This window comes from Drosophila sulfurigaster, chromosome X (assembly GCF_023558435.1).
Source record: "Drosophila sulfurigaster albostrigata strain 15112-1811.04 chromosome X, ASM2355843v2, whole genome shotgun sequence".
In the NCBI taxonomy this organism is placed as follows: Eukaryota; Metazoa; Arthropoda; class Insecta; order Diptera; family Drosophilidae; genus Drosophila; species Drosophila sulfurigaster.
Window position 1 is genome coordinate 10,697,423 of NC_084885.1, and position 11,690 is coordinate 10,709,112.

At 36.1% G+C, this 11,690-nt stretch overlaps 1 protein-coding gene across 4 annotated transcripts in view; it reads left to right on the forward strand.

The window, feature by feature from the left end:
* Nucleotides 1-11,287, forward strand: part of LOC133847820 (flotillin-2) — a 122,514-nt gene extending 111,227 nt beyond the window's left edge. The window contains exons 3-7 of one of the 4 annotated variants that reach the window (XM_062283066.1): nt 1,042-1,080; nt 2,799-2,907; nt 6,470-7,037; nt 9,160-9,343; nt 9,409-11,287. In XM_062283066.1, coding sequence (XP_062139050.1) covers nt 1,042-1,080; nt 2,799-2,907; nt 6,470-7,037; nt 9,160-9,343; nt 9,409-9,588 — 1,080 coding nt within the window. In that variant the 3' untranslated portion in view covers nt 9,589-11,287. Of the gene's footprint in view, nt 1-1,041; nt 1,081-2,768; nt 2,908-6,024; nt 6,304-6,469; nt 7,038-9,159; nt 9,344-9,408 lie in introns of those variants that run through there. The other 3 variants (XM_062283067.1, XM_062283068.1, XM_062283069.1) reach the window with 3 other exon arrangements.
* The last annotated feature ends 403 nt before the right edge of the window (nt 11,288-11,690 follow it).

Below are 11,690 nucleotides of genomic sequence, written 5' to 3' on the forward strand. Positions count from 1 at the left end.
GTTCTGTATGCAAGTTCCTTGGCTTTCGAATAGCTAGAGATCTATCAATCTATCTATCTATCAGTATTAGTATCAATATATATGAATATCTTATCTTAATATCTTATACTTATCTATCTATTTGGCATGCATTTTTGGTAGCAACGTAGTGCAAACGTCTGAAAATTTGGCTTAAAGTTAATTCAATTCCTTTTTAACAATATTTATTGTATTATGCAGCGTTTCAACTGTACTTACTATATAATATTCTTATTCGATTTTAATACCGTTTTGGCAATTGTTTTTCTTATGTTTTCCTTAAACCTTTTGCGTTTTGTTTATGTACAATTTCAAATTTAACATTTTTTTAATTCCTCCCAAAAACGAAATCGATTAAATTTAAATATATTTAGCCTTGCAAGCGCCTTAGATCTGATCAATCAAAAGTAAGTGTAGAATTATCTCTTAAATTCTGTACAATAAAAAACTTCTCAGTTCCATTGGCATTTTTTTGTTTTTGCGTTGATTCGATTTAGTGCTATTCACTAATCACAAATCACAACTCCACACTCCGAGCGTGTGTGTGTGTTTGTGTGTGTGTATGTATGATATACGATCAATCATGCAATTTGAATGAAGAACATTATTCCGAAGCACAATTTGCACAGCTAATTTAACTAACTGTAACTAATTGAATAACAACAAGCACCTAGGATATTAATTAACTATGCAATGCAATTGAAATGCCCACAAAAAAAAAAAAAATCCCAGCGACAACTTCCAAACCAGAAATCAATCGCTCAATCACAAGTCTTTACCTATTTATCGTATCAATCATTACAATATGATTTCACCATAATCATATTTTATCGTCTCTCTATCTTTTGCACATTATCATCGATAATTTGATTTATAAAATAGCGCAAAAAAAAAAAAAAAAGAAAAGAAATATTTAAGGATCATCCCAACTGATTGATGGCATGATTGATGCACTTTCACTTTGGATCCTCAAATCGAAATTATGTTCTTACATTGAGTAATTATTTCATTCCATTATTACAGTCATCTTCGTATAAAAATAAAGATTATACAAACGACGAGGTACGTTTATATCATTTCTTTCTTTTCAATCATATATACCCTGTACGAAGAGAGGGTATATACATTTCGTTATTAATTTCGTCTCTCTTCGTTGATTATTCTTAACTTCATTTTGGTATTCTTCGGTTTCGTTTCCTTTTCGCTTTTTTTGTGTTGGCTGTGTGTGTCTCTCTTTTTCTTTGGCTCTTCTATCTGTAACTAAGTATTTCAATGTTCATTCATGAGTACACTCATTCGCACCCACACCCCCATACACACATACACTCACACACACGCACGCACGCAGAGTCCGTATCAGAGGAAGGAGCAAAAAAAAAACAAAAAACAAAAAAAGAGAAGGCGGTGTAAATCGATGAGGAGGAGAAGAAGAATCTGATCACAAATTGTCATCATATCATTTGCCTGCATGTTTGTTTTAATTATTATCATTATCGGTTTCAGTTCTATCTCTCTCTCTCTCTCTCTCTCTCTGTCTCTCTCTATATCTGTTTCACTCACACACTCTTACACTTAGCGTACTCTTAGCACTCACACCAACTAGAGAATTACTTACATTTAAATTTAACAAAACAAAAAAAAACAATTACAATCTGAAGAACAAGAAGAATTTTACTTAAATGGAGCTACAGTCGAAATTTGTTGACATTTGTGTTCTTTTACCTTTCTCTCTACTTTCTTTTACCAATACTACCAACCATACCAACATACCCTGCGCTACTCGATCGTTCGACTACTCAACTTCAACTTGAACTTCAACTCTAACTCAACTCAAACGACTCATCAAACGAATCTGAAAATCAAAACTAACCAAAAAAACCAAAAAACAACTGTAAATGATAATAATCGAAATTAAACAAAACAAAAACGAAAAAAAAAAAACAACAATCTAACAACATCATTTGATTGAAATGCTAAAAAAACATTTGCTAATGTTACTGTTAATGCTACCATTACTGTTACTGTTAATGTAAATGTTACTATTACTGTTAATGTTAATGCCACTGTTAATGTTACGGTTGCGGTTGCGGTTGCCATAATCAAAACTTATTATCACTGCCATCGACGCGTGCCAAATGCGTGTGTGTGTGCGTGCATTGTGTGTGTATGTGTGTGTGTGATCGCGGGTCTAACACAATTATCACCATCATCCATCATCCATCTCATCATCGTCATCATCGATGTCATTATCGACGTGCTCATCATCATCATCATCGGCGTCGTCTTCTTCATCGTCATCATCATGAACAACAACAACAACAACAATCGATACTTACTCATCACTACTCCAACAACAATTATTCATTAACTATTTAACAAAAAAAAACTCTTCTCATGTGTTTTTCTTTTTTGTCTATGGCTTTGGATTGTCAATTTCTACTCTGGCTGCTCTCTCTCACTATCTCTTTCTTTTCATCTCTCTCTCTCATTCTCTGTGTCTATCTCTCTCTCTCTCTCTCTCTCTCTGTTTCTTTCTGAATCTTTCGCTCTATATCTCTATCTGTCTGTCTTTCTGTGCCGTGTTGATCAACCAATAACAACACTAACATTACCAATCATAAATTCTCACACACACACACACTCACACACCACCACCACTCACACCCACATACATACACTCGCACTTAATCACACACATACACATCCACACACACACACACACACACACACACACACACACACTTACACAGATGATGAATGTTTATTATTTTCATCATCAGGCCGACGAGCTGCTTGGCACGGCCAGTGAACAATTTCTGGGCAAGAGCGTCAAGGAGATAAAGCAAACGATCTTGCAAACGCTGGAGGGACACTTGCGCGCCATATTGGGTGAGTTACGATATACGATATACAATGTACGATATACGTTATACGTTATACGATATTTAGCTGTATGGCTAAATGAATCACTAAGTGCAAAGGAAAAATCCAAATTTACTATTGTGCATTTTACGATACTCATCGAGTAACGATGTACGATACGCCATATACGATACACAATATACGATACACGATGTACGATATTCAGCGAAATGAAAAGCTTGTTGCAAAGGAAAATATCATAATTTATTACTCGACAAGTTACATATGTGTTATTTTATCCGGAAGATATTGTCTCAACTATTGAGTAGAAGTTACTGACTTTGACAGAGCAAATATAAATTTATTCGAAATAAGAACCACAGATTTGACTATTTACGAGAATTACGAATATCGGGAGAGATGAATAATTTTCATCTGCACTCTAGATTTACTTGATTGATAACTAGCAATCGCTTTTGCTTTATCATGGGACTCTGACAATCTTAATGAAGATATAATTTGGAACCCACGAATTATGTATCTTACATGTTAGCTGCAATCGAATGCTAACTAATTATCGATTTAACTTAACTTAAAAGACTAGTTAGAACTGACGGATATTAGAAAAGATGAATTTATTCGAAAGATAACTGAGAAATTCTTTTAATTGAATATGAGAATATGTCAAGGATAATGAAAAAGAAATGTTATCTACAATATTTGAAATAATTTCGAATATCCAGAAAAATAAACAGTTTTTATTTGCGTGATAAATTTATCAGAGCGATAACTAATTATCGATTTAACTTCTGTATGAGAAAACGGTTAACTCCTACTTATATCATTCGGATATTAAAAAAGGTGATCAGTGTTTTTATCGACAATAAATTTATTCGATCGATAACTAACTATCGATCTTACTTATGCTTGAGAAACGGATGAGTTACTTATTTGAACTAGCTAAAGCTTTAACTTAAGCAATAGAAGCCACTAGTTGACTAGTTCAGTCTTTTGGATATTCAAAAAGTTGAACAGTTTTTACCTGTACAATAAATTTAATCGAACGATAACTAACTGAAGCTTTAACTTGAGCAACAGAGACCGATAGACCACTGGTTTTGTTTATGACTAGAGAATAAACCTGAACTGAACAGTTTCTGATTTCGCATAGAGTCTGGAACTATAATTATTTCAATTACAAAATGTTGTTGGCGTCCAATCTTAACGATCAGCTGTTAGTTGTTAGTTGTTGAAACTTTATAGCTTGCATGTGGTGGGTCAATTTATGAGATCAGTTCTAATCAGGTTGTTGTTGTGAGTAGAACTGACCTTGGCTGCTCCATTAATTACACAAATCAAACTAGACTTGAACAATTTTACGAGTGCATTGAACTAGACTGAGCGAACTGCGAACTGCGAACTGCCCAATGAATACTCACCCGAATACCCGTGAATACACTCATAATAATTGTTGTTGTTAATGGAACTGCTTGGAATTAGTCGACGAAGGGCCCTGACGCTGGCGTTATTGCTAGACAAGTTCATAACTCATGGATGAAGTATACTATAGTATAGTTATGTATGTATGTATATAGATGAGGACCGATTATTATACTACACACACACACACACAAGTATATCTCGCATCTCAAGGCGATTTTCATTTATGCAACTGCCACAATTTGAATACAACATTTGTCGCTGTCAGTTGCGAACGCGACGAGAAACACTTCGGTCGCAACGTCTCCGTCTCCGTCTCTGTCTCGAACTACGTTTCTTTCCCCTCACATTCTCGTTGCTTTTAGTTCTATTCAATCGCGTGTGAATCAAACAACTGTCCGTGTCGGAGAGTGTGCGGTATTCCATTTAGTTAATATCTAGTTACCAGCGAGTGCGGTTCACAGTTGTGCCCCAGTTTCTCTGGTGGCTTGACCTTAAGGGCCATCGCTCCAAAAAAGGTCGTCACTTTGATTGATTACCGTTAGAGGTCGTTGGTGACATCCTGACAAACACAGAAGGCAAACAAAAGCTAAAAACCTGAAATCAAAACCGTGTTCAGCTCTTGTATTTTTATTCACTTGCTACACACATAAAAAAATACAGCTTATCAAAGCTTCTAAATTCCTGTGGTTGCTCGTTAAAGCTCAGCTAAACCTATCTCAATAAGTATTTAATACTTTCAAGAAATGATCATTGGCTCTAGATGGAAGTCTTTAGCTTAAGTTACAATTTAAATCAATTCAACGTTCTAGTTTTTGAGTGTGTTCTGGATTGCTCTTGTCTGGAAAATAGAGAATAAAGTATATAAACTTAAAAAGTGATCTTTATGTGATATAAATTTAAACTGAAAGAGTCATATAGTTCCAGATGAATGTCTTCAGTTTAAATTCAATTTAAATCAATTTAGTGTTCTAGTTTTTAAGAGTGTTCTGGATTTCTATTCTCTTGTTAATAGATAATGATCTTTATGTGATACAAGTTTTATATGAAGTATTTTTATAGTTCGAAATAGTTAGTTATTGAAAGTGTTTTGGACTTTTCTTCTCTTCAGAATAGAGAATACAGAGTAATAAAGAATATAAACGGCTTTATTAGTTATGAATGCTTTAATCATAAAGGATAAGGAATACACTTTTGGGATCTTCTCATTACTTTTCTAGCAAAACTTCATTGCAAAAAGCTCCCCCTTCAAAATAAATTCCAAATCACTTCTCAAGCTTAAATTCTCCGCCAAAAACATCCGCTTCAAACTAAATTCCAAATCACTTCTCTATCTGAAATTCTCTGCACAAAACTTCCCCTTCAAAGTAAATTCCGAATCACTTCTCAAGCTGAAATTCTCTGCCAACAACTTCCCCTTCAAAGTAAATTCCAAATTACTTCTCTAACTGAAATTCTCTGCACAAAGCTTCCCCTTAATAGTCAATTGTAAATCACTTCTCTAGTTAAACTTCTCTGCCCAAAAGCACTCAACTTATCGATCAATCTGCTGAGGAGCACTAAAAGCTGTCAGAGCTTTAATGAAAGCACAGCGAGCTTGCGAGCTTTTACTCAATTCATTTGACCGCAGCGGCAAGCAACTAGAGACTGAAACTGAGACAGTTCGATAAGACTGCGCCAATGACGTCAAGACTAATACGAATGTTTTAATTGAAATAGAAGACGAAGAAAGGAAGGCGAGGGGGAAACGACACGAAGATAGGCTAGATACGATAAATAAGCAAGAACGCGACGCGCGCTCTTGTCAGTCGACAGCGCTAACTGGGCCCATAAGCAGGGGGGGCTTAAGCAGGCCAGGCCAAGTGCAAGTGCGAACTCAAGAGGCGAACAAAAAACAAAACGGTAGCTGGTCATGTCTGTGGTGTGGATTGGCACCTTCAAGGTGGCGATGATTGTGGGCGTCACCTGGCTGGTGGTGCGACGGTAAGCGAGTGTTTCCCTCCCCCTCACCACCCCTCATCATCGACTGCTTAATCGATTATTAAGTTACATTCCCTAACTCAAAATTCCCTTTCTTTTGATTAAAAGGAATCATCATCGACTGTTTACATTCCATCCTAATTTGTATTCTTTGTCCTTTGATTTACAGGAACGCTTACAGTCGAAGAGGTGTACAAAGATCGCGACCAGTTCGCTGCATTGGTCCGCGAGGTGGCCGCACCTGATGTCGGACGCATGGGCATCGAGATCCTCTCGTTCACCATCAAGGATGTCTACGATGATGTGCAGTACTTGGCCTCGCTGGGCAAGGCGCAGACGGCGGTGGTGAAGCGCGATGCTGATGCCGGTGTCGCCGAGGCGAATCGTGACGCCGGCATTCGGGAGGCCGAGTGCGAGAAGAGCGCCATGGATGTGAAATACTCGACGGACACGAAAATCGAGGACAACACGCGCATGTACAAACTGCAGAAGGCCAATTTCGATCAGGAGATCAACACGGCCAAGGCTGAGTCACAGTTGGCCTACGAACTGCAGGCGGCCAAGATTCGCCAGAAGATCCGTAACGAGGAGATCCAAATCGATGTCGTCGAGCGTCGCAAGCAGATCGAAATCGAGTCTCAGGAAGTTCAGCGCAAGGATCGCGAGCTTATCGGCACTGTCAAGCTGCCCGCCGAGGCTGAGGCTTATCGTGTGCAGACCATTGCCCAGGGCAAGCAGTAAGTTGCTGTTGTTGTTGCTGTTATTTTCGGTGCAATTGATTACGCATACGCAGCGTTGTTCATAGTTACAATGTGACTGGCATACAGATATTTACGATATCGTAGATTGCAATGACATTTCCTCGTTTACGACCTTCACTTTGCTTTGTGCTCCGCTTGCCAAGTAATTGTATCAATGATGCAATTTAGCAAATGAAATGATTACTCAATTAAATTCTACACCATTTGTTTCACATTTCACATGCATGCAAAATTATATTCTACACCAGCTTAGGTTTATGTAATCCATACGGAGGAGTGTGTACATATAAAAAACGAAATCAATGTTTACTTGAAATCTATTTCGTTTGTGTTTGAATTAGTAAAGTATTGATTGAACAACACGTTGTATGCGCTATATGTATGAACATAGAACTTTCATATGATTACGAACTGTATTTGAAACTTATATCTGCTTAGATATCAATTAGAAACAGATGTGAATAGCTTACATGACGACACGTCGTATGAGTGATGTTTATATGAATGCATACTTTGTTCGAAGCGTACTACTTTCATCCCTGAAGATGCCAGGCCACTAAAAATGATCAATTTGATTATAGGTAGTAATTTGAACAACTCGTCGTATGAGCAATGTTTCAAATAGAATGCATACGTAATTTTAGGCCTAATAATATTCTCAGTTTGGATGTAGCACATCATTTTGAATAAATAGTAGTGCATGAACAACACGTCGTATGCGCTATTGTTTATATATGACCTCATATTACAGTTTGTCACCAAATATCATCAGTATGATTTAAGGACCTTACGATTAGAGGCGACATTTCAATTAGAAAGTTTGTAGTAATTAATTTGACAACACGTCGTATGAGTTATGTTTTCTATATTAAACTGCAATATGAATGCGTACTTTATTTAAAACCTACTTCCAATTTTCGTAAAGATGATAGACTACCATATAAAATGGGTTGATTTATAGGCAACATAACATCGTGAACAACACGACGTATGAGTTATGTTATGTTTTCTATATTGAACTGAACTGAATCATTTGAAACATTCTGCTTTTTCCCTGAAGATGCCAAGCCATTAAAAATGATTATTTTGATTAAAGTGATTATCATAGCAATTTGAACAACACGTCGTATGAGCAATGTTTCAAATAACATTTGCAATGTTAATGCATACTTCATTTGAAATCTTCTCCATGCATCCTTGAAATATTATATATATTATACCAACTAAATTCAGTTTGGTTAATAAGAATTAGAATTAATGCTTGAGCAACGGGTCGTATGAGCTTTGCTTCCTATAAAAGACAGCAATTTAAATGCATACTTAATTTTATTGATCATAATTAGCATGTTCACTTGAAATATAAGCAGTGTGATATAAGAAGATATAAGAATTTTACTTAGAAACTTTGTAGTAGTTCATTTGACCACACGTCGTATGAGTTATGTTTTCTATATTGAACTATGTAAATGCGTACTTAGTTTGAAATCTTCTCCTTACCACACTACCAAATCATAAGAAGCATTTTCATTTGATTAATAATTAGTGGTTGAACAACAGGTCGTATGAGTAATATGAATGCATACTCGATTTGCTTCCAAATATCAGCATATGAGAATAGGCGGCATTTTAATATCTATTTAATTGGGGAAGAAAGTATGTTAAGTCTAAACATTTTAGAAATTACTGCTCGAACAACACGTTGTATGCGTTATGTTATGTTTTCTATATTGAACTGATTGCATAAATAATTTGAAGCCTCCTTTTCCTGAAGGTATTTCACCACCAAATATTATCAGTTTGGTAGCATTTTATGTTGAATAAGAATTAGTTATTCGTATTAGCAATATGAATGCCTGCATTTAAGTTCAGGCGGTATTTGAATTATTGTAAATTAAATAATTAAAAGACCGACATCTTTGTTCTCTCCACATGTCATATGATAAAATGTCTGTTTAATTGAAAAGAATAAGCAATTTAGGTAGCTTTTTAGAAAGAGTGAAGTACATATTGAACAACATGTCGTATGAGTTATGTTTTGCCAAGACTTCTTTATTGAACTTGTACATGATTTTAATGGAACTCCTTCTCTTACGTGCAGATGCCAGACCATCGAGGGAGCACGCGCTGAAGCCGAGCGCATTCGCAAGCTGGGTTCAGCCGAGGCTCATGCCATCGAGCTGGTGGGCAAAGCGGAGGCAGAACGCATGAGGATGAAGGCGAATGTGTACAAACAGTACGGCGATGCGGCCATTATGAACATTGTGCTCGAGTCGCTGCCCAAGGTGAGTGAGTGAGAGAGTTGATCAAAAGCTTGATACTGATCAATGGTCTTTATCTTTTATTGCAGATTGCTGCTGAGGTGGCCGCACCGTTGGCCAAGACGGATGAGATTGTGCTGATCGGTGGCAACGATAATGTGACCAACGATGTCACTCGTCTGGTGGCCCAACTGCCGCCCTCGATCAATGCCTTGACCGGAGTGGATCTGTCCAAGGTGCTGTCGAAGATACCCGGAGCCAAGGCGTGAAATCTGCTTGAATGGGATGTGCAACAAATGGCAATGACGACGTAACCCCCCAAGAAAAGGAATTGCAAAATGGATGAAGCGAAATGAAACGACAGAACGACATCAAAAGAGATAGAAATAGAGATAGAGCGATAGAGCGTTAGGCGTAGAGCGCGCGAGCGAGTGAGTGAGAAAGAGAGAGAGAGAGCGAAAGAGAAAACCACTTGTGATGGTTACACAAAAGGAAGAGTCTAAAGATAATCTATATAAAAGAACACACAACTACAGTAAAACTAAATGAAAAAGAAAAAGTAAAACATAAAATGAGAGAATAACAGTTATAGCAAAATGTACTCCGATATTACGTGTCAGTGTGTCTATGTGTGTCTGTGCGTGTATGTGTGTGTGTTAATACGCAGATCTGTATAAGGATCAGCAATATAAACAAACAATCGAAACTTTTGCATTTCGCACGCATTCGCAAAACGCATTTTGTGGCCTTTTCTCGATTAATAAGAAATACCAAAAACAACAAAAAAACAAAAAGAACAACAGCTATAAAAAGCAAAAAAAAACGTAGAACTCATTGTGCGTAGTTTGTTGGTATTGATAATAACTATATACTATATATATTTACATGTCATTTGTCAATCTTGTAATCGCTGTCATTTAGTTCATAAGCATAACAACAAGAAACGGAAACATCTAATACAGCAACGCACAACGATCATCAAATAGTTTTGATTCAAGCATTCGGATCGGCAGTCGGATCGGCAGGATCGGCAGGATCGGCCAACACTCTTTTCGACCGTCTCTATTCAGTTCAAACTACAACAACTGCCTCAACAACAACAGCAACAGCAACAACATCAACATCAACAACGACGTCAACGTGCCAAATGATGGGCACCCTAATACACACACACGCACACACACTTACACACACTCACACATTCAGTTGATGCACTTTCCAACACTACTTTTTCAATGAGGCCGCTCTTCCACACACACTCTCATACACACACACACACACTCAAACGATACGCGTTCAATTCAATATTTTTTTCTATTATAATATTATGAATATCATTAACAATTTTTGTACGTTTTACAACACTATTTATGTTTAAATTTTGTTTAGCCCCCGTGTTTTCTGTTCCATCTGCATTTCACATTTTGTTTTTTAGTTCTTAGCAAAGAAAACACTTGAAATTACCAAAACCTTAACAAAACATACAAAAAAATATATATATAAAAAAAAAAAAACAACTTAAATTTAGTTAAAACAATTTTTGTGAATCTACATTGTCTTTGTACCCACTTTAAACGCGTGATATTTGCCGCAAAATATCACAAAAATATATAAATACGAATAATTAAGAAATATTAAAGTTTTCTTCTCAGCATTTCGAATGTTTTTTGTTTTTCTTCATCCATTGAACTTGTTTTTCTTTTTGTTTTGTTTTCTTACTTCATTTGCTAGAATAATTAATCAAAGGCTGCAAAACAGTTGACAATTTTACAGAAGAATTCTCTGTCGACAGCTATTTAAAGACTTTCAACACGATTGATTCTCTTCCTCTTCAAACACTCAATCGAATTGAGCTTGTGATTTTCTTTTCTATGAAATGAAACCATATTTTTTTTCCACCTTAGAATTGAATCTAATGAACTCTTCGTTTAAGAACTCATTAGGTCGGAAATTTAATATATATTTTTTTTTAAAATGAAATCGTTTATTTGTTCAATGTCCAATTAGTTCTCAATTCAAGAACTCAATGTGGGATATTTCTATTCGCAGCCATTAATAATAGATTCCAAATTAGCGATTAACATTTGAAATTTGAAATTGAATTTCCTTTCTCCTTCGTCAAAATATTCCAATAGTTTAGTCTATTTATAGATCGACATTAATACGGTTTTGCAGCCTTGTAACGAACCCCAATTTGTTTAAGAAATGCAAAGAACGAATGTTAAGAAGAAGAACTACGTAGAACAGAGCGAAGAAGAAGAAGAGAAAGATTCGTAGAGTAAATCTACGCGCATTTACACACACACAAGCATAAAACAAAGGAAATCATTGAACAGAATTACAATACAAAAATATTTAACAAAATACTTGA